Below are 23,408 nucleotides of genomic sequence, written 5' to 3' on the forward strand. Positions count from 1 at the left end.
AAGCAGAATTATAATTTCTACCTCAACCTTGGAAATCATAATAAATCCTCGAAGGGAAATTAAAGCATATATTAGAGATCTATGATAAGCTACAGTCATAGTGTTCTGTAAATATAATTTTATGGTGATGATGTACAAACTGAGTGACAAACTGAGACATCAGAATAACCGGATGCGCTGCCTCATACTTCCCTTTATGCTTCCTTAAAATCACAATCGGTTACATTGTACTATAAAACAAGTTGGAAGGATGTCTGCGACATGTTCCCAACCCATGACGAGGGATATTAATGTTATTAAATGGGCGAAATGTACGTTCCTGTATCACATCCAAGTTATACTTTTATTTTGAAGGATTAACTACATTGTTTTGGAGTTCACCGGTCGACCGTCACGTGCAAATTTTGCTGCAGTGACGTTTCAGCCCAACGACCAATCAGCTGACGGGCTCAGAACTGGCTTGTTTACCGCCTGCTTCCTGTTATCCCCACAGTCTCTGGGAGGTTTTTGTTCTGCTAACGACTTTGCCGGCATGTCAGCGGTCGCACAGGCAAGATACATTTAGTTTTTCTCATTTCCACTATGATACTTTGTAGTCATGTTCGACACAAACGCCACAAACTGAGATTCAGCTGTCTGTTGTGTGTTTTTTATCGTTGTCTTTGCTAGCTAGCTAAATTGCTGACATATGTTGGTGTATTTGTTCTCTGGCTTCTGTTTCGCCTATTTTGGATGAAAAAGTAACGTTATGTGTTCCTAGTGTGTAACTGTTGCTACACATACATCCACTTCACTTAGCAGCCACTGTTTTTTATCTAATCAGCGTCTCCAACAGCAGGACATGGATCTAGACGGGCTGTTTTGATGTTTTTCCACAACCTTTGAACCCGTTGCGACCGTGTTAACTGGAAAAACTATGTTATTTCGGTTTGTGGTCTACATGTGATGTTCTTTTTCATGTTCTATGGCTGATTGGAGTCAGAGGTGAAGCTCTGGATACTTCATGTTTATGCCATATGGTTGAGACATTTTTGCCATTTTCATTTAGTCTCTCTCGGAAACAAGAATCAAATGCAGCTTTAATCTCTTTGTTTCTTGTGTTTTAATAATGTAGATAATTACAGTGGTTCTTCTTTTCTGCAGAATATGATGGCAGATGGAGTCCTCACTCGGGGCGCCTTTGGATCGATGACTGATGGAAACTTTACTTCCTTGTGCCCCAATGGGTCCCAGTGGGTTTGGGATGGGCTTGGAGAATGTGCCCAGGATGCCAGGGATATGGCCAGCATCTACCTAGGCCTCCTGTCCATCCTCTGCTTCATGGTGTCTTCACTTCCGTAAGTCTTTTGTGTTGGTATCTCTCAGAGGAAATGCTTTTTCATCTTATCACCATGTATAACTCTGTCTTCTTCTTTTTTTTTCTGATTGCAGACAATACTATAGCTCGTGCAGAACTGGGAACATGGACAGCGCCCTCTCAATTTGGTTCCTGCTGCTGTGGTTGGGAGGTGACACCTGTAATCTGGTGGGCTCCTTCTTGGCAGACCAGCTCCCACTTCAGGTGACTAGTAGTGATATGAGGATTGCCTCAGTGTTGGGGTGTTTCCCGTGAAAGAGTAGGGCTGCAACTAACAAAACTAAAGCTATAAATCTTTTAGTAAATGTAAAAAAAACACCAAGAAATGATCATTAGAAGTTATGAAAACCACAAATTTTGTATTTTCATTCAAAGAAAACGTATGATTTTATTTTTTGACATTTTTTATTTTTATTTTGTGAGAGCATTACAATACAGTAGTTACTATCAGGGAACATACAATGTTACTTCTGCCACTCAAAATAATTTTTTTTTTTTTTTTTTTGTGTACAAAAGTTAAATGAATTACAAAAACGTATGATTTTAATAATGTTATGACAAATAAATGAATTAGAATTAGATGAATGATTATTCAAATGTATATTGATCATTGTTCTTTCATTTGACTAATCAATTACTTGACTTATCATGCCAAGTTATGATACAAATGGCTTTTCATGTGAATTCCATCACAATTACTTAATTTGTATGAGGAAAATGTAAATGTTCATGACTTTTTAACACATGATTTTTCTCCCTGTCGTCCAGACATATACAGCAGTTTATTACGTTATAGCTGACCTGGTGATGCTGGCCATGTACCTTTACTACAAGTTGAAGAACAGAATGGCTGAAAGTGAGTGTTTTCTTTGTTTTGTTTTATGGCTCAATTTCCCAAATGCCAAATATGAACCAAGTTTTTGTTTTGTGCAGTGCCTTATTTGCATCTCAGTTATTTTGCATCCTACTTTGCTTATTTGCATCCTCATTTAGAATACCACACATAGGCCTTTGTGAACACATGAAATATAAAAGAATAACTCCAAACATATATCCGTAACTGTAAACTGTAGCCATTCTCTTTAATGATTTGGTTTCTTAATCCTAACTTCAGTTTTATCTGACATAGCTGCTTATAGAACAAGCTGATGAGCAATGAACCAACTCTAGTCCAGACAGAGGAAGAGGGTAATCCCTGTACCCTGTGATGATGTCATCATATGCCTCATGTTGCTGTGCCGTTTGTTCCTTTATGGCTGACCTTTGACACAGTAACCCTTGTCTGGAGGAATGTGCTGAGATTTCTTTCCCTGTACCGATGATGAACCCAGGTGTTGTCTCTTCTACAGGCAGAACGGTTCTGAATGTTGTGGGTGTAGCCTGCGTCCTGAGCTTCACTACGAGCCTCATTAACCTCCCTGGGTTAGGCGCCCAACAGGAAATAATTCCTTCTGGGTTCAGAAGTCGCAGCTTGCTCTCAACCTCTGACACTAGCCTTATCAGAGTGAGTCAGTTGTTCAATTCGCAACCTGGGGTAAATTAACTATTTATGTCTGGCATTTCATCATGGTGTAACAATGTGTCTGCCTCTCTGTTGCTTCAGGCTTTTACCCCCAAAGAGATTATTGGATTCTCCATTGGGTCAGTGTCATCAGTGCTTTATCTCTTCTCCAGACTTCCGCAGATGTACACTAATGTGAGTATGACAAAGTGGGTTCTTCTACAAATGTGAAGTATCTTTAGTAGTACTGCCTGCATACTATAGATGGTAAACATTAACTGATACTATTGCTTATGCTGGTAGCAAATGGATGAGAACAGTCATTGGAACAAGTATGCTAATCATAATATAACTACAACATTACTGTATAGGTCTGAATGCAATGATTTGCAAATCCTTTTTGACCTATATTCAACTGAATACAGTATGAAGACAGGATATTTAATGTTTAAACTGATAAACTCATTCATTTGATGACTGAAACACACAAAGTGAAGGAACCACGATATCTCAACGTTTTTGAAAGGCCTTGTATTTCAAAGTGAAAGAAGCAAATTAAGTGTAGCTGAAATCTGAGCAGCTGAAAATAAAAGTGAATAAAATGCACTGACGAAATGGATGATTGCCTCTGCAGTCAAGAAAAGGTTTTTGTTTTGCTAACTTCCTCTTGTTCTCTCATTTCTCCTCTCAGTACAAGAGGAAGTCCACAGAAGGAGTTTCTTACTTCCTGTTCGCTCTGGTCATTCTGGGAAACACTATGTACGGCATGAGCGTCCTACTGAAGAACCCTGATGAGGGCCAGGGCGAAAAAAGCTACATGATCCACCACTTGCCCTGGCTCATCGGCAGCCTTGGCACCCTGGCGTTGGATCTCCTTGTATCCTTTAAAGAAAAGAACAAATGCCCACTGCGGCCGGGCCTCTGGATTCTCCTTAATCCCACGTACATGCTACATTTTAGGCAGCGTTGAGCTTGTGGAGAGGACACTTCATCAAATTGGTTTAGGTCTCATGACTGCGTGTGTGGGAACACGATATGTAGTATCAAAGCTCCAAACACTCGTAGGGAAATTGGTTTGTTGCCAACAAAGAAACAGGAGTGTAAAGAGCTGCACTAGTGGCCCCTGGAGGCCACAAAAGTGGTGGACTGAAGTATCAAGTTGCTTCCTGCTGTTTTTCCAATTAGCATATAGATGAGGCAGAAGTACCAGGGGAAAGTTTTTACTGAACTCTGATTGGACAGTTGAAATCCTTGCTTTGCTGTCACAGTCATCTGCAGGTTTAAAGGAATTCTTTAATTTGGGAAAAGGTGGTTAGTTAGCATAAACTTAGCTGAAGCAAAGTTAACTTTGGCAACAACAGAGAGGTCACAGCTGGGACAAAAGGCAGTCGATCAAGTCATTTCCATGTTAAACCACTGTAATCTTTGTATGCATCAGACAAACAAGATACAACATGGTAATTAGTGAGCTTTAGAAGTGCTTTGAAGAGGTTTCCCCTGCTTCAAGTCTTTATGCTAAGCTAAGCTAACATCTCCTGGCTGTAGCTTCATATTTATTTGACAGTCATGAGAGTGGGAGTGACCATCTGATTCTCAGCAAGACAGCCTTTACCAAAAATAACAGTTATTTCTCAAAGCTACTACAAGGAACTTAAGTTTGTTGTTGTTTCTGGCAATCTCTTTGGACAAATGATAATGATGGTGAAACAAAGTAAACTTTGTTTTGTAGCTTTTCTCCTCAGGCTGTGAGCCATTTCAATCATCCTCAGGACTCTTCCATAAAAATACTTTTCATGTAAGAATAGCTATTTTAGTGCTGAAGTGTGCAGAAATAGCCAGTCGAGTCACTGATGGTCTCTTTTAGCTTAGCTCAGTATTCATTTATAAAGCCTGAACAATATTTCAGTCATATATGGTGTGCAATATGAGCTGAAATTAAAACTTTTTTTGAGAGATTATAATGCTTAAAAAGATGTTTGGGGTAATTTATAATGATACTATTTCCAGTTAAGTTTACTGTCTCATTGCAACGTCATTTTAGACGTAAGGTTCATTGTTAAACTGTAAAATATACTGCTGCCATCACATATCTTTGCCACAAGTGTTTGGTTACCACAAACACTGAAGGATCAATGCAAAAAGAATTTGTGTATATCAGTCAATATATTGATATTATAATATCTAATATTGCCCTGAAAATCTGAGTATTGTTTAGGCTCTGTTAAATTCAGACTGTTTAATATCCAGTTAACTGTTCTGTGTAGTACATTCAAGCTACAGGGGACAAACATGGCTGCTTCATTAAAAGATCATAAATCCAGAGACCAGCCAGTACTATTCTGTAATAATACTATCAGGGCCCAGGTCGTCTGTGTTTTGATTTTGGTCATTTGACTAAATGCAGCCTTATTTAGGAATATGCACAACAGAAACTAAAAATACACAGTATTCAAACCAGATTTTGGTACAGGACTCCATCAACAAGAGAGGGATGTGATCAGGCAACAATGCAGGATATCCCATAGTAAATACTGTACTTGAGTGCAGTTAATTAGAAACGTAAATCAAATGCCCACACAGTGAACCTTGGACTTAAAGGAGTTGGGCCGCAGGGCTGACTTTACACAGTTAGTAATCCAACCCTGTGCAGCGGATAAAAAGGACTTACTGTCTGGTATTCAGTAAAATGTATTTTTGTTTATACCATGAATAAGGCTTTCAGCAAGTGTTTCATCACTTAATCGTAGTATGAAGTATCAACAAGTGTCTTCTGTTCTATATAGTTGTGTGTTGTCTATCTTTTCCCAGGACTTCTTTAGATTTCCTTAACGCTGCGGTTCAGATCTCTGTCCAGTTCTTGATTTACCGCAAAGCTAAGGTGGAGATGAACGGCACCCACGCTGAGACGACGCCTCTGATCGGGAGCTAAAGCAACAAACCGAGAGTGTTCTTGTGGGACACGAGCAGACACTCACTTCCAGTGGACCCTCACAATCACATATCCAACAAAATCAGGATGTTTTAGTTTGATTTTATACTTTTATTTATTATGCTCTTTTTTAATGTTTACAATCCATGTTTTTATTGGTAAACATAATGTGACAGATGACTTCCTTCACTTGGGTTCAGCTACAGGGGTGTGATTTACACTGCTCTTAATGTTGGGGTTTTAAAGGGACGATTGAGGGTTTCAGGTGTCGGACACGGATGGAGACTCCTCCCTGTCAACCTGACTCATCTCCTGATTTTAGGTCACAGCCTTAGTTTGATGTCAGACCTCTTATAGATGTCAGAAACCTGTTGCTGGGGGTGACCAGACCATGCAGAGGTTTCTTTTAAACGGTTCTGGTGTTTGTAAGTTGCCAAATACTTTTAACAGTCATGACGCTGACCACTGCATGAAGCCCGATCTTGTTTACAGTGTTTTTAAAATGAAGTCCTGTAACTTGACTCTTTTGTTTTTCTGGGCTTCAGAGACGTGTCTGATTGGAAAACATGAAGTGCTTTGTGAAACAAGTGTAAATTGTATTTAGTCTATTTTTAATTAATGTCTACACGAAGTGCTGTAATCTTGGAAATCTTTTAATTGTAATCATATGATTTTATTTTTATTTTAAATACAGACACTTGACCAGCTTTGTTTGCACTGGTGATTGAAGTCATCACTTAACACAGATTTTCACTACCTTGTTAAATTTACACATTTTTCATTTTTTCCTTTTGCCTGGTTTGCACAACAAGAATTGGTTTTGTACTCGTTAAATAAAGTTGTGAATATGTTCTGTGGGTCAGTGTGCTGTACAGATTAAACAAATACATAACACTTCTTCTCTGTTCTCTGAAGTGTTGATTGAGTCCTTTTGGATTGTCCCAGTTTCCTTTAAGGGGGCACTGTTTAGTTTTGGAGAAAAATCAACCCATAATTTTAATATTTACAATGTTATTGAGGTAATACAACAAACACAAATATTTATTTTTCCCATAAATGAATAAACAAGCTGTTCTCAGAGTAAAATAAGGTCCCCAGAACTCTGATTGAAGCTAGAAAGGTGGCAGGGTCCGCCACATATAAACAAAGTAAAACAGTGTGATATTTGTTTTTTCACTTTACTTAGACATGAAAACAAAGTGTTTATTTATTTCCATCAGTCAAAGATCAGCTCTTTCTCTTCTGATTTAAATATCTTCCCCAAAACTTCATACTGCACCTTTAAAATGGTGTTTCACTTTCAGTCTTACTCACTGATATATGATTTTTATTCTCACTGCTCTTCTTGAGAAGAAAAACTCCTCCTATTTTTCAGAGGTCAAGGCCTGCTCTTGGCCTTGATGTTGACCTTTGACCCTCTGCCTCCACTGACCCCCCAACCCGCAGCCACTGTGTTTGACCTGCTCCTGGGCGGCCTTGACAGCCACGTTGTTTTTCTTCATTAGCAGATTCACACTGGCCTCTCTGTTGCACCCTCCTCCCTCACGGCACACACACACACACACACACACACACTTTCCCCTCACGATTAAACATAATGCAATCCTACACACTCAAAACAGTAAGGGCCCACCCACAGAGGAAGCAGGGTCAGTACAGAATATATCAAGGGTCCAGTAAGTGTGTGTGTGTGTTTCTGGGGTTGTGCGGTTGTGAAACAGTGGCAGAAGGATTGTTCAGCGGGTTGGAGAGATAGCAGGAAGAGCCAGTGATAGGGAGCACCCATCCATCACTAGGGATGAACAAGAAGCTGTTTATAAACACTCTATACTGGGAATTTCTTAATGAGATGACTCCGGTTCCTACAGGCAGGGCAGGGAGGGGGGATACGTGACTCAGTGGTTGCCAGTTAGAATCCCTAGTGCAACCAGGGGGCCACAAACTGGGAAATGTATGGTAAATTTGTGCAATTTCTCTGTTGACGCACAGAGACACACATTAACTTCAAATGTTTCCCGGCTTAATTCCTCATGTTCTCCCCAAATCCTACTCATGAAAATATCTGTGAAGTATTTCTTCTCGCCACTTTGTCTTTCAAGAGAACATTTACAGGAGAAGAAGATCTTTGGTCAGGTTCATGCAGCTCAAACACACATCAACAGCAACTGTCTCATTTGAAAGGTCTTGTTTACTCTGTGAGTGTGTGTGTATTTGTGTGTGTGTGTGTGAGGATGGAGGCTGGGCCGGAGCCAACATTACAAAAAGTGAGGCAGTTGGACAAAGCGAGAGGACGACTGGACGCTCGGCGCAGAAGGAAGGCTCCTGCCATCAACGGTGAGTCCTCAGACCGCAGCTTTAACAGAAATGTTCATAAGCTGACACACGTTGTTTTGTGATCTTTGACCTCTGCAGGTCTGCATTTACTGTCCTTATCTACAGGGGTTTAAATCATGGATAATTAACATTACATTTTGTAATTGTTCCTCTCAGTGGATTCTCTTTTCAACCCATTCAACCCATTACAACGTAGCTGATAGTAAGAGTTTGTTTTGTTTCGCTCACATAAAACAAGAAACCTAAACACACAACGTGAGTGAGCTGACGGCAAAAAGCAGACAAAACAGATTGAGCAGTAAACTGCTTCCCAGGCCTTTAGAAGAATGGAATGAGATGAAAGTGTTTGTCCACCACGTTAAAGTCAAAACTGCTCCACCAAATGAAAATCTCCTCTTAAATTGTAGGCCGACCCCTTGAGAAACTTTACAAATCAGTTTTTCTGTTAGACAACATTGCCTCTGACCCCGACCATGTCATGAACAGAGGATACAAATTGTTACCATAAATATTTACTTTGAAGGGCCTTGAATACGGTCCTCTGTAATCTCCACGGATTTATCTTTGTTTGTCGTCTTAATTTGTGTCTTCTCTGTGATTTTGCAAATGGAGCTGCTGTGATGCAAGAAAAGAAAAAATCAGACTCGATCTGACAATAATGTTTTATCAATCAATCATAAATGATGGTTAAGATGGTGAGAAGAATCCTGTAAAACGTTGTGCCACTTCTTCTAGTTGTGCTACATTTCTGGCTGAGACTGGTCGACCTTAGTCCAAGGTTTCCAGTGCGATCCACACCAGCTGATTACAGTTAAAGGTACTACTATGATGGCCAGTTTTTACACACTACTTAATCAAGGGTGCTGTTTGTTTAAGGAATTTCATTGATTTCATTCGTACCAAAATAGACATAACATAGAAGAGAAATGAGCAAACAACATGGTTTGAAAGTCCAATCTCACAATAACCTCTGCAGTTTGGAGGAAACGCTTTCAAACAAATACTTTACCATTTGAAGATTTACATTCCTTCTCATGATAGCCAAATACATCTCCAACCACACTCACTCACTCACTGGCATACGCTCAAACATAAGATATGGACTTTACTCACGAATACTGAGGCCACTTTAACGTAAGCGTCAGTTTCCTGCGAGGATCAGTAAACAGTCTAGGCCATTATCGAGCTGCAGCTACCAGCCAGCAGCTCTCTGATAAAGAGAGGATCACGCCACATGGAGAACAGGATTTATGATGTGCAGAATATATCTCCAGGCATTGGGCTGTGAGTGATTCAGGACTAATGAGTGTAGGGGGTTTGCACATGCACTCAGTTTGTTCTGGAAAAGTTGTTTCAGTGTTTGGTCGATTAACATTTGTGTTGCGTGGAAATGTTAGACTTTGCTCAGTTGCTCTTCTCTCTGGAATCTTGGTGCAAAGAAAACAAAGTAATAGCACAAACGCTCCCGAGTCCAACTAACCATGAACTAACCACGCTTGGTGTGAACATGCCCTGAAGGTCTTCCCCTCCCTCCCCTCTCCTCTCCTTCTTCTCTCGTGACACACATCTCCCATGGGGCGAGCCCTCGTAGTCAGGCCCGTGTCCAACAATGTGTCCGATAGTGTGAGACTTCCAGAAGATCCATGGCGACTTCTGCACGCTCTCAGATATTGTCCCTATCGTTTAGTGTCGCTCTGAGCGCTGCGGCCTGCTCTCTACCCTCCGTCCATTTCTCAGAGGTTACAAACAGTTGGAGGAATGGCTCATTTGTTGTTGTTTTTATTGGGGGGCCCACATATGTTGGGACATGACAAGAGAAATAACAACAGACCATCTCTTCTTCAGCAGTGCATTCATGGCTTTTCAGAAACTACCACCAATCTGTCATATGAAGGCAGATGATGCTGTTCTATTAAAGGAGCAGTTCACCTCAAAATCAAACATACATATTTTTCCTGCGAGCTAACTAAGCTAGCTGACGTTACAGCTCAGCCGAGAATGACGCCATAAATGTTTAAATCCCACACTGTCACATGAATTAGCCTCCGGTCCGTGAGTAGATGCACACTTCCCTCTGTGCAGTGATACAGTTTGCGGGTGTACTTTGGTAGAAAGAAAACAGGTACATGAAACTGCTGCTTTTTCAAATGTGTTTTTTGACACTAGTTCCATTATACTCTAAAGAAGGCAGACATCATATATCACAAAAATTCAGATACTCACACAAAAACATTCTAGATGGATAAATTGGAGTACTGGTTAAAGGAAAAATATGTATTTTTGATTATGGGATGAACTGTCCCTTTAAAGGTGCAATATGTAAGAATTGGGTCCTTATTGAATTCATACAAATATGGGCAGCACATCACCAGAATAACCGTTAACGCCTGCAACTGTAGCTGCCTGTTGCTAGTTAGCTTAGTTATCTCAGTTAGCCGTGCGGCTAGCGCTCCAGACTGCAGGCTCAGAGTGGTGTTATGAGAAAGGACAGGCCTTGGCTAGATGGTTAGCATGCTAACTTCAGTAGATATTTCTTCCACACAATACATAAATGTCTTTGATATGAGATTAAAACTACTTTTGGTTCACATTCTGTGCATAATTTTAGTTTATTAGTAAATTCTTACATATTGAACCTTCAAGTCTGCGTATCAGCATTGAAGAACTGCTGATACAGACGTCCATTATAAGGCTGTTCCCCTTTCCATGATTTGAGATATATTCAGGTAAGGCAGTGGATGCCAAGGCTGGAAATAAGTTAATATTTCTACCTAACAATACAAGATAACTCATCTAGTAATCTAGGAACTTTCTAAAAACATGTGTCAACACATTTAAAACAGGGCAAAAGGGGCAGCTTATTCCAGTAATATCAAGAAAATCAAAGGCGTTGTTGAAACTAGAATAAAATAAGTGTTACCTTATGACATTTGTTTTACAGTGTTCATGGCATGAATCTCTCTGGCTTTAGGAATATACTGACATTAAGTTTAATGCCACAATGAGGCTAGCATCTGGTTGGATGGATTCCTCAAGCACACCATGAATTGAAATTTGTGGTTTTGAGTGAAATGTCTCAACTCAGGATGTAACAACTCTGTGGTCCATTGACTTTCACCATCATATATCAGATTTGAAATGCCACATACTTTGGTATATGACCAAATATTTGCAAAAATAAATAAATTTCCATTGGTGTCAACTCTACTTTGTTCTTTGGATTGAATGCCTTGACATTTTGTACAGATTTTCATGGTCCCCAGTGGCTCATCCTTGGTGACTTTGATGATGCCCTGACTATTAAAAATCTAAAATGTGGGTTTCTGAGTCATGCAGCCACGTTGCAAAATTCATGTGGTTTTATATTGAAACATAAGTTACTGATGGTTTCTGATATGTAGGACACATTTTTGTCTTTATGTATTTGCTCTCTATTAGATTGTGCTTTTTCCTGAAGTACAATCGATTTTGAAGCGGTGTTGTCATCGTGCACTGTGATCACATGTGTGCCTATTTACCCTTTGGACATAATCTTCAAAGCAAAGACAACAGAATTCCTGTGTCATTTGTCACTGAGATCGATCGTGATCACCCCAGTGAAGGCTACAGCGTCAGTCAGCATTAGTGGCTCTTCTGTAACCCTCTGCTATCCACAGGCCAGTCCTGGTTCCCATAATGAGCCAGTGAAAGGAATGATATGCGGGTGGGAGGACGCCATTAATCCTCGGTAAGCATGCTGCATGTCAAACGGCCATGCTCAGAGATTTACGGGCCAGTGTTGAGGTCACTCCTCGGTCTCCTCTGGGCGGTTCAGGCCTCGACTCCTTTCACTCTGCCCCGGCCTGGTTAACTGTCTGTGGGGGAGGCGGAGGTCCCGGAGCCCCTTAAATCTAACTGCTGTCCAATATTAACTGCAGCACAAACAGAACAGCGGTAAACAAAGGGCAGAGTAAACACACTCCCAAGAGAACAAACATGCACAGATACAGTCACACACAAACACACACACACACATACTAAGTTGACAGCTCAATATAAGTAGTAGAGTTTGTTTCATTTGAATTGAACCTGCAAAACGCTTCATAAGCAGGATTTAGTCCATGATCATGAAAAAGTAAACTTTTAACAGTTGATTTCATGATGTGAATTATTTTATTTGACTCATCAGATTAATGTTTCCTTTGCCCAGCCCAGCTGTTGCATTCTGGGATACATCCATTCAGGCCAAGCCTCAGTACAAACATGTATACAAACACCATGAGTGTTGAGTGACCCTCACTCTACCAATGAGGTAGGAGGTCTCCATCTATCCATCTATCCATCCATCCATCCATCCATCCATCCATCCATCCTCCTGGCCTGTCTTTTGATCTGTGAAGTCCCGGGTCAGGTCCAGCTGTTTGGACCACGGCCCCGTCCCTGCCCTTCCTGGGTGTCCCCTCTTTTCCGACCGTCTATCCCCCGGGGACAGTTAAGACCTCCTCTAGCACATCATCCACCACAGACCAAGAGCCTCAGCTGCACTCTTGCTCTCTGCCTTTTAAAAATAGGCTGGGATATCAGCCTGGACAGCTAAGAGACCTGCACGCATCCTGGGGATTGAGAAATGTCTCCGCACTTCCCAGATCCTTCATATCTGTGTGAATCCTCTGAGTAATTGTCTGTGTGTGTGTGTGTATGTTTATATCTTTGCATGTGTGTGTGAAGATAGACCCGTATTACAAGCGAAAGAGAGGATCTTCTGTCCAGATGAGAGAGTGGACTGAGTTGGAGATGAGCTTTTCGGCAGGGGGGTTTCTCTCCGCCTCGGATGGTTATTGCTCCACAGAGCAGCAGCTCCAGTACTATGGTGAGTCCACGGTGACACATCTGTCTCTGCTTCTGTCTCCTCCAATTTTTTCCCACTATGGCTTCACCTTTAAATTTTTCTTCTTCTTCTTCTACTTCTGTTTTTTCTTTTTCTTCTCTAAAATAAGTTATGTAATGAATGAATCCTTTGAGTAATAGACTGATATGTGAGGTAATAATGCTCTGTCTCGTTGACATGTGACACCAGTACATTGAAACACGCTGATGAGAAAGAACAGGGAAGACAAAAAGAGATTTGACTATGCGGAGACATTTTTACTTGCAAAGCACTTTCAGTGTTATCAGTCAAAGCTAAATGAATTCAAATGATGCTGTGTGGCATCGCTGGTTTCTCTGGCACTCAGGGAGACACAATGTTTTTCTTTTGTTAAAGGTTGTTTCACCCAAATTACTGAAATCATTTTCTCACTTACTTCAGATAGTTTTGGCTGTGTGTGTTTGGATGGAATACATTTCCTTTGTGGTGCTCTCAGCTTTGAAAAAATTACATTAAGAATTTTTTTCTAGTGACTTTTTCTTTAGTAGAACGTATTTCCCATGAAAATGTAAGAAGTACTCAGATCTTGTACTTAAAGATGCAATACCACTGTGATGAAATGCTCTGTTACAAGTTACAAGACATGTACGAGTCATTTGTTTACATTTTTAAGTTAAGTGAAAGTAAAGAAGTGTAAGCATCTTTATACTTAAAGTACCAAAAGTAAATGTGGAAGAAAGGCATATTTCAGAATAATGTTTATTATATTCAGTGCTGTAAAAAGTGCCCAAAAGGTAAACTTGAGTAAAACTAAAGATATCATGCTGAAATATTACTCTGGTAAAAGTGAGTTTTAATCAAATAATATAATATTTATATTTATATTATAATAACATTTTTGATCAAAGGTGATCTGTAGAGTGGCTAGTATCTAAAGTTAAATAAATGTAGTGGAGTAAAAGTACAATATTTGTACTTAAGTACAGTACTTGAGTGAATGTACTTAGTTACATTCCATCAGTGATTATATAATTGGATTATAATAATTGATGCATGAATTTGTTCAGCAATAATGTTGAAGCTGGCAAAGGTAGTTTAAGCACTACAGTAGTTTATCAGCTAGGCCGTTTGTGAATCTTCTCTCAATAAAGATTTATATTGATTCATAATATTACAGCGTACTTTTTTTGCTGATTATATTTTGTATAATTGAACCAAATCTGCAAGGTTTTAAAACAAATGGAGTCGAGTAAAAACAGCAATATTTACCTATTAAGTAGCAGAAAATTGAAATACTCAAGTAAACTTTAGGCACCTCAAAACTGTACTTAAGTATTGTACATGAGAAAGTGTACTTAGTTACTTTCCCCAAAATGAGAATAGTCAACAGTTTTCACCTGGTTCACCTGCACAAATGAAACCCAAACGATCGGCATGGTTCGACACCACCTGAGAGATTTTTTTCTTTTTCATGTTTTTCTGATTTGAGTGAACTGACCCTTTAAAGCGACACAAACATGGACAGGACAGCTAACGGACCTGTTACACTGCTGCTGCGACCTCAGTCCTAACAGGATCACTCATGTCAATTTGCATTTTCTCACCGTGTGTCAGCTGAGTGCTTATTTCATCAGTCGGATGTAAACTCAAAGTGAGACTGTCGAACTTTTGAAAGAAGAAATAAAACATTCTCCTTCTTACAAAAATCAAAAGTCATGAATAATAAAATACAGCATTGCTCAACTCACACCACTCAGGGGTTTTCTGCTATTGCTTTACTAGTTCCAATATGACCTGTAGCTCATGGTGGCTAATGTTAGCTTCCATTAGCAAACTTTAGGTCGATATTATCATTACTTGTGTTTCACCAAAGTTACGAGGGCTTACTTTAAGTAAATGGGTCACCTATACATTATATTGTTACACAACGAGGATGTGACTGCAGTCTGTGTGCAGCACAGCCTCATCTCATTCACTCTCACAGTTGATGAATGAATGGTGAGAGTTTATTTACCGCCTTTGAGAACTGGACGACGTGAAAAAAAAAGTTCATGAGGAGGTTCAGCCGGCCTGCTGCATTCACAGCACGCAGGGAGGCCGAGCGTGCGTCGGAGGATCTATTTATACTGACGTGTATCATCAACAAATTCCCCCTCTTGTCTCCCCTCCTGCCCCGAGGAGCAGCGGGAGGTGAGGGGTTGGAGGGGCAGCTACGGGGGGTAGTTTGCTGGTGTTGTTTGGCTCCCCCAGTGTGCGTGGGATGGAAGGGAGGCTGAGGAGTGTTTAGACAGTGCTCAAATGGTTTACAAACAGTGCGAATCACAGCTCTGTCACATGTCGAGTAAGCAAGGACCCCCCCGAAACCATCGCCGCCACAGTCTGGTAAAGACAGGAAACATCTGGAGAGAGAACACAGAGGAGACAAAAGGAAGGAGTAGAAAGGGGTTAATGAGTGACCTTTGGCATTATGATTCTGTTGACATCTATTTAATCAGCAGCGGGGTGTCAACCTACTAGATACACCAGTTTTCTACATCTGCTGTCATCAAAACCTCTAAAAGTTCTTAGACGAACTCTGGGGTCCAAAATGTGTCCATTTATCATCAATCTTCATTCGGGTCAGTACTGAGAGTACCAGTCTCTGGCACACGTACGGTAAAAAAAGAAAAACTTGTCCTACAAAACCAAAGTTAATGAAAATAACTAATTTAAAAGAAAAGTTTAAGACTTAAGTAAATATGTGTTCTTGCCGAGAGTTAGATGAGAAGATCATGTCATGCACTACACCTGAAGTTATAGCCAGGAGACAGTTAGCGTAGCTTAGCATAAAGACTGGGAAACAGCTAGCCTGACTCTGCACCACAAGGTAACAGAATCTACATCACAACACCTCTGCTCCTCAGTTAACCAGTGATATTTTGCCTGTTTAATCCCTACATGTTCTGGTTTCACAGGGAGCTATGTAGTGGACTATTTCCTGACCGGGTGCAGTGACTTCCTGGCGTTGCCACTGGTTCAGTCAATAAATGAGCATCTGGGTTGTATTTTTATATTTTAATCTTTGGACAGGCCAAGCTGTTTTTACTTCTTCCAATCTTTATGCTAAGCTAGGCTAACTGTCTGCTGGGTCTGCCTTCATATTTAGCTCATAGAGGCGAGAGCAGTGTTGATCTTCTCATCTAACTCTCAGACTGGCCTCAGTATCAGCAGATACTTGATATTAAAGGATTGTTATATAAAAACACATTTTGTGACCAGGATATCCCTATATATGACTGAAAGAGAAATTAATACAGTAGCTTATAACCATAACTTCAAATAGGGGCTCTTGCTCCAGGCCCTGTCCAATAATCCATCCATTGTCACCAATGGCTGAGGCCAAACTATGGACTAAAATTAAGGATATCAGCCTTTACTTTAATTTGGACTACACTTTATCTTTATTTTGTCTCCTGTACTTTTAAAACTTTATGTCAGTGCAATACCAAATCATTAATTTGCCCCTTTAAAGGTGCATTACGTAAGGATTGGTCAACAAACAAACAGGGGCAGCACATCACCAGAGTAAATGCTAACTGCCGCTAACTGTGTTTTTACATCCATGACTGTAGCTAGCTTGTTAGCTCAGTTAGGCCTGCAGCCACTGGGGGAGTGTTGATGTCAACACTTTATGTTAGCACCACTGGGATAAAGACGTTTTCAGGGAGACAACAAACAATACATGCTTTTTCTCGTCAGTCCTCATCTTGATGCAACATGTTTACCCTTTAAATGTCCATCTCCAGCAGTCGTGAGACTCGTGACAGTTGGGTGGGCTCTCCGTTTAATCAGTGCAGAACAGATCCCACAGCAGTCCAAGTCATACCGGACCAGCTGTACTTTCAGAGGCTGCCAGTGGTCACACATGTTTTCTCAGAGGAGACAGGCTTTACGAAAACACAAGCTGTTGACCCACGCTCAAAGACGTCTCGGTCCGTCACAACACTGAACGACCATTACAGGCCGAACCAAGCATCCAGAAACAAGGATCAAAAAATCCTAAATGGCACTTGGAGCTCTCAGCTGCATCCTGTTTCAGCAGTCTGAGCGAGTTCACAAGGTCTCACTCTCAGCTTTTTATTGTATCCCTGAAGAGCCATTAAAGCAGTGAAATCACACGAGTCACGTAAGACCACATTCCTGTGACCTTCTTTGACTTTGTAATGGCGTAATAGTGTTTCCTTGAAACACTCATTCATGTTTCTGGTCTTGGAAATGCAGTTGCTCTGTTGTTCCAGATGTGAAACGGCTTACTGGGGCATGTTTACACCTTAATCAGGTGTCTGTACATACTTTGTTTTTACAAAAAATGACTGAGATGGTGAGCAGTAAAGTCACAACTGTACACAGATGGACCTGGATACTGTTGTCATGTAAACAGGGAAATGAAGAACCAGGTTTCTCATGTTTCATGTAAACATATCCTTAGTGAGATCAAACCCAGGATAGACTGAAAACCGGTAAAACTAGTACACATGTAAACATACGCGTTCTTAAAGGAAAATCTGGTGTTAGTGTATTTATTTTTTTTATTGTCAACAAACCAAATGAAAAGACCAAAACCAACGGGTGGTTCATCTGTCTCTCAGTAGTTTCTGACCTCTCTTTCCTCACTGTGGCTCTCGATGGGTCTGATGTTCACAGAAATCTGAACATTTTCATTTTTTCATTGTAAAAAATGTCATTTTTAAAAACAGCTGAGCTGTATAGTGTATTTTTAGGGGCCTATTTTCAGTCGCGGATTAACACACAGCAGAACTGGGTACGTAGAATTGGATCAAAGCATACTACATTGCCCATATTCATCATAATGAAGGAACATGACACCCAGGTTTTGGACATCAATGGAGCTCTGTGGCACAGAGGAATAAGATATACCAGGTTTAAGTTTCACAGACAATACTTGGAATGTAACTGAGTACATCTACATTCACTCATTAATGGTACTTAAAGGTGCAATATGTAAGAATTTTAGTTGGAAACAGCCAAAAAAAACTTAAACTAAAATTATCAACAGAATGCAAAGAAATAAGTTTGGATGTTATGACATCTATGTATTGATAATAATGGATGTTAGCATGCTAATCAGCTAGCCCCGGCACGTCACAGTCCAAAGCTATTGAACTGGTGCTGTAAACACTAACATTCCCCTAATGCTCCGAGCTCCCAGTCCGGACCACTAGCTACATGGCTAACTGAGCTCTCTAGCTCATTCTGTCTCTAACGACAGCTACAGTTAGCAGTAGATAACTTTTACTATGGTGATATCCTGCCCTCTATTGGTTTGGGACAGGGATTCGACACATGGCCAATTCTTACATAATGCACCTTTAATTACTGTACTTGAGTATTTCCATTTTCTGCAACTTTATACTTTCACTCCAATTCGTTTTGGAGGTACATTGTACATTTTACAAACTACATTCATTCGATAACTTTAGTTACTAGTTACTTTGCAGATTGGTAGGTGGGCAATTGATAGACCCATAGTATACAGTACATACACTTACTCAAGTATTAGTTTTGGGTACTTATTACAACACTGAATGCTTGCTAAAAAGATCAGTTCTTATACCAGAAAAGGCTGCACCAGAGAGGATACAACATTTTCCAGGAAGTAACAGTTTTCTAAGAAGTTACAAGTTCATCTAATTTCCCTCAAACTCTTTCTTTTATTCTTTTTCAAAATGACATCAAATCACAAATCTGAACACAAAATTGCAAATGTCGTATTTGGAGTAATCAGTTAATAAAATGTTTTGCCCTTTCGCTTCAATCGTTCTCATTTTCAGACCTGCTGGCTGACCCTCTGGGCTACCCCCTGCAGGACCCTGACCTCCAGCTGCTCCCTTACAGCCAACAACAGTACAGCCATGCCAACCTGCCATTCTCCCTCTACGGCTCTCCACCCTCCTCCACCTCCTCTCCCTCCTCCTCCTCTTCTTCCTCCTCGCAGCCCTGCCATCCTGCCTACCACTACAGCCCTCATTGCCTGGAGGCCCCGTGTGATCCCAACCCCGAGCCCCACTGTGGGGGCCTGGTCCAGGGCCTCGGGGCCGTAGGTTTGCCTCTGGGGCGGAGGACACGTGTGGGCATGGGAGGGAAGATCAGAGGTCAGGATGAGCTGTGTGTGGTGTGTGGTGATAAAGCGTCAGGGTATCACTACAACGCTCTCACCTGTGAGGGATGCAAAGGTATTTCTCACTTTTGTCTGCCAACTTTTTATTCTTTGTATATTTGTGTTCTAAAATGAATATTCTCACCCTCACCTGGTCCTTCTTTACCTGTAGGTTTCTTCAGGCGTAGTGTGACTAAAAAGGCGGTGTATCACTGTAAGAGTGGTGGTGGCTGTGAAATGGATATGTACATGAGGAGGAAGTGCCAAGACTGCCGGCTGAGGAAGTGCCGGGCTGTGGGAATGCTGGCTGAGTGTGAGCGACCTCCACTGTACTTTAACTAATGAAATGTTAGGCCCATATGCGTTTGACTGATTCGTCTGGTTTGATGATGGTCTGAAATTGTTGTTTTTTTAACCTCAGGCCTTCTGACGGAGGTGCAGTGCCAGTCCAAACGACTCAGGAAAGGAGGTAAAGGCAGAGGACAGGAGGAAGAGGAGAGCACAGATGGCAGGAAGGTCAGCTCTAGCAGCAGACTACCTGGACAGGTACCACAAACTAAGGCAGGGCTGACTCAGTGTGTTTTTGATGGGATGGCTGCCTGAGTGGATGCAAGTTTTTTGCTCATGCTGGTGGCAATTTGACTGCTGAAAGTTAAGTTCTGGCATTGTCCCCAGTCATTTAGACAGGAGCCTGGTGTTATTAGCCTGAAATAACTGCATGGGGGCGTTGCCAAGATGGCTGCCGAGTGGCAAGACTTGCCTAGAAGGACTTTGGTGACTTTGGTAGTGATGGCAGTGTTGATCTGTTCGTTGGTGGACCATTCTGGTCCATACTGAAATATCTCAACAAGAACCGAACGTATTGTCACAAAATTGTGTACTGACAGTCATGTTCCCCAGAGGATGAATCATAATGACTTTGGTGATCCTGGGACTTTTCCTCTAGCGCCACCACAAGTTCCACATTTTTGTTTTTCAAGGAAATGCCTCAGCCTTTGCTGTACTTTGTTTTTTAGTTCTAATTAAACAATGTTAGCATGCTAAGACACGAGACTAAGATGGTGAGCATAATAAACAATATTACTGCTAAGTGTTAGCATGTAAGCATTGTCATTGTGAGTATGTTAGCATGCTGATGTTAGCATTTAGGGGTAATGATGTATATTAACGTCCTTACATTGGCGTTACATACATGTTTACTTCAACACACAAGTTTTCAACACATAACGTTGTTATGACGTTATGAGTTTTGTTTGTAGTTAGCACCTACATTACATCTGACATATGTTGTTGATCTTTATTTACGACCGTTGTGTTGCACTCAGAAACTGTAGGGGGCACTGAATTGCACAAAACGACAATTTTTACATAATGTTGCTTTAATAATGTATAATTAAACTTGATAACAGTTTATAGACTGCCTGAGCACATTAATAAAAACCTTGTGTTTTTTTGCAATTGTTTGTTTTAGCATTACAAACACATAAATTGAATTTAATCATATATTTATTAACAGGGTTATTACTTGCAGCTACCGGATCTAAAGGGGGAACAGCCTTACTAAGATTACCCATTTAGTTCAAAGCACTGCTGTGCTGAAGTAGTTACAGCCTCACGGAGCCACTCGCTCTTTTGGTTGGTCAGTTAATCATGCGATTGGCTGTCAGGAGTGAGATTTGATATAATGCTCTTTCAGGGTGCATGGAGTATTATTTCAACATACTGATATATACTGAGATATTGTACCGTTTGTGGATAATAATTATGTGGAAAAACAAAACAGCTTAACTGGGATGTTTGTTTTAGGCTTATCTAGCTTATAAAATATCCCACAAATCCAATATTTCCATGAATCAGTCCTGCTCATTGATTTGCAGCATTGCCCTCACTGGTTTGGTTGATGAACGGTTCAGAACACAGATGATTTGGTTGGTGAGAAGGTTGTTTGGTGGTTTGGATAAATGATTAGTTTTGTATTGGGTTGGATTATTAAGCAAAACTGCAAAAGACAAGCGTAAACTCTCCTCCCCCAGCTGTTCAAATTCACATGATAACATTTATCTTTCATCTTAATGCACATTCTATATAGCTGTGACAGGGTGAAGTGATATCATGCTCCTGATACTGATTTAAACTTGTGTTAATTTCCCCCTGCGCCAGGCTTTGTCTGCCACTTTAACCCGAGAACAAAAGTACATCGTGGACAGGATGGTGGAGGCCCATCGCCTGTACAGAGCACAGGACAGCAGCCCTTGCAGGGTAGGTAACAGTGTGGAAACACTAGCTGTGCTTCCAAAAACACATTCACATGTTTTATTATGTTTCCCTCATGGTTTCTTGTCTGTGTCTGCTCAGTTGTTTGATTGGCCGTGTACAGAAGAAGGGGAGGTGTTGTCTGATGTTGTGTCACCTCACCTGCAAAGACTGCTACACTTTGCCAGGACAGTGCCAGGTAAGATGCAGGGGGATATACAGCGTTCAGGATCTATAACCTGCTTCCTGATTTGTTCACTTAAGAGAGGAATATAAAATCTAATTGAGGAAAAATATTCTCAAAGTGCGAGGAAGTTTTTAAGGAGGTCAAAGAGAGATAAGGAGCTATCTGTTGCTATGTGGCACTCCCCTGCAGAAGCCCATGTAAGCCAGGCCCTGCAGGGTGTTTTTAGCAATGCTCTAAGGGTGTTGGTCTGTTTCTGTTTACTTCTTTGGTCCTGATTGAAATATCTCAATTATGGCCATAAAATTTGGTACAAAAATGTATTTCTGGGGACTAAGAAGAGAGAAAAAAACTGTCTGACTCAGAGATATTCAGAATAAACATAATCTGTATATAAAAAATGAATATTCCTTGTTCCCCTCACAGGATTTGACCTCCTGGATTATTCAGACCAGAGCTCTCTCTTGTCCGTCTCCTCTCTGGAGGTCATGTTCCTGCTCTCCGCTCAGCACTTCTGCCACAACCCAACAAGCCCCAGTCCAGGTGAACAACCTGCACAGTTTTATGATTCATGCTTGCATTTGAATTTGATCTTTAGTTAAAAAATACATTTCTTTATCTCTGTTATCAGTCATGCAGCTTTTCAGCATGTCAACACACAACTGGTTGAGAAATGTAGAGTCAAAGGAAAACATCCACAGCAGGACGTTGGTGAACTCAGGTGAAACCACACACACACAGGTTCATTAAGAAAATATCTTAAATCTTACAACCCGCAAAATATTCAAGTTACATCACTTAAAATGAGCAATTTCCTGTTTGCTGCTGAGAACAGGAGGCAGTGAGGATCTCTTCGGGCCGGTGCTCAACTTCTTCCATAGCATGGCGACACTGCGGGTGACGGAGGCTGAATACACCCTGCTCACTGCTACAGCTCTGCTCTGCTCAGGTCAGACTGTGCTGTTGTTTGTGGATGTTGTGGAAGTCAGAAATAATCCTATCAGCTGTCACGTCAAGACATGCAAATGCTCTGTTCAATTGTAAATAATCTTTATAAACAGGAAGTAAGATAGTAAAATGATTGATTTACTCAGTCTGACTCAAAGGGTAAAACAACTGTGGGAATTTTCCATGCAGTAGCTGTTTGACAACTTGAAAGCATCACCCCGTCTTTGGATATAAACAAAAAAATACATCTGTTATATGTTTTAACATTGTTAACCTGTGTTCCTCTTCCCCTCCTGTAGACCGTGCGTCCCTGCAGGCGGCCAGCTGTGTTGAGAAGATGCAGGAACTGATCCTGGACCTGCTGTCCAGGGCGTGTGGGGCCCAGGCCGGAGCTGCGCGAGGAGGACCGCAACGGTTCGGCCGTCTGCTGGGCAGACTGACGGAGCTACGAACCCTTCGTCACAACTACCTCCTCCTGACAAGACAGCAGCCTGGACTCTGACGGAGAGGACGTACCAGAAATCTGAAATATGACCACTATCATCTCGGAGTTTTAAGGACTAGATGGTCCCGTATGAGCTGAGAAACTGTAGAGAAACATTTTGGAAATGCAAAGGTTTTCACCTGATACTGATCAGACCGTGATGGATTCTTTGGCTCGCTGTTGTTGATTTTTTTTCTCAGCTGACTTCAGTTTATTCAGTCCTGCAGTCATTATTGAGTTTCAGCTTCTAATAGGACTGAAGCATGTTTGTGGACTGCTGTAGTTTGTTTGGACAAAATATATTTTATAGGTCTTTTTATAACTGTTGTATACAGCTAACATGTAAACTTACAGTACTTTTTACTATGCCGAGTATTGTTACAATAAAACAAAACTGCAGACTGCATGTCCGCTG

General features: G+C 40.9%; 2 protein-coding genes across 2 annotated transcripts; both read left to right on the top strand.

The window, feature by feature from the left end:
- Nucleotides 1-420: 420 nt before the first annotated feature.
- slc66a1 (solute carrier family 66 member 1) lies at nt 421-6,684 on the top strand. Its single transcript, XM_084367011.1, has 8 exons — nt 421-550; nt 1,144-1,337; nt 1,432-1,561; nt 2,126-2,213; nt 2,707-2,861; nt 2,961-3,053; nt 3,550-3,735; nt 5,701-6,684. The coding sequence occupies exons 1-8, from the start codon at nt 533-535 to the stop codon at nt 5,785-5,787; spliced, it is 951 nt and encodes a 316-aa protein (XP_084223137.1). The 5' UTR covers nt 421-532; the 3' UTR covers nt 5,788-6,684.
- A 6,186-nt stretch (nt 6,685-12,870) lies between these two features.
- nr1h5 (nuclear receptor subfamily 1, group H, member 5) lies at nt 12,871-23,279 on the top strand (the record flags this gene model as incomplete). Its single annotated transcript, XM_084365627.1, has 10 exons — nt 12,871-12,970; nt 18,799-19,200; nt 19,297-19,437; nt 19,546-19,670; nt 21,285-21,383; nt 21,480-21,576; nt 21,988-22,104; nt 22,193-22,282; nt 22,397-22,510; nt 22,809-23,279. 10 exons carry the CDS (start codon nt 12,871-12,873, stop codon nt 23,009-23,011), a joined length of 1,488 nt encoding a protein of 495 aa, XP_084221753.1. The 3' UTR covers nt 23,012-23,279.
- Between the last annotated feature and the right edge of the window lie 129 nt (nt 23,280-23,408).

This window comes from Pagrus pagrus (assembly GCF_965226575.1).
Source record: "Pagrus pagrus genome assembly, chromosome: 11".
NCBI classification, from domain to species: domain Eukaryota; kingdom Metazoa; phylum Chordata; class Actinopteri; order Spariformes; family Sparidae; genus Pagrus; species Pagrus pagrus.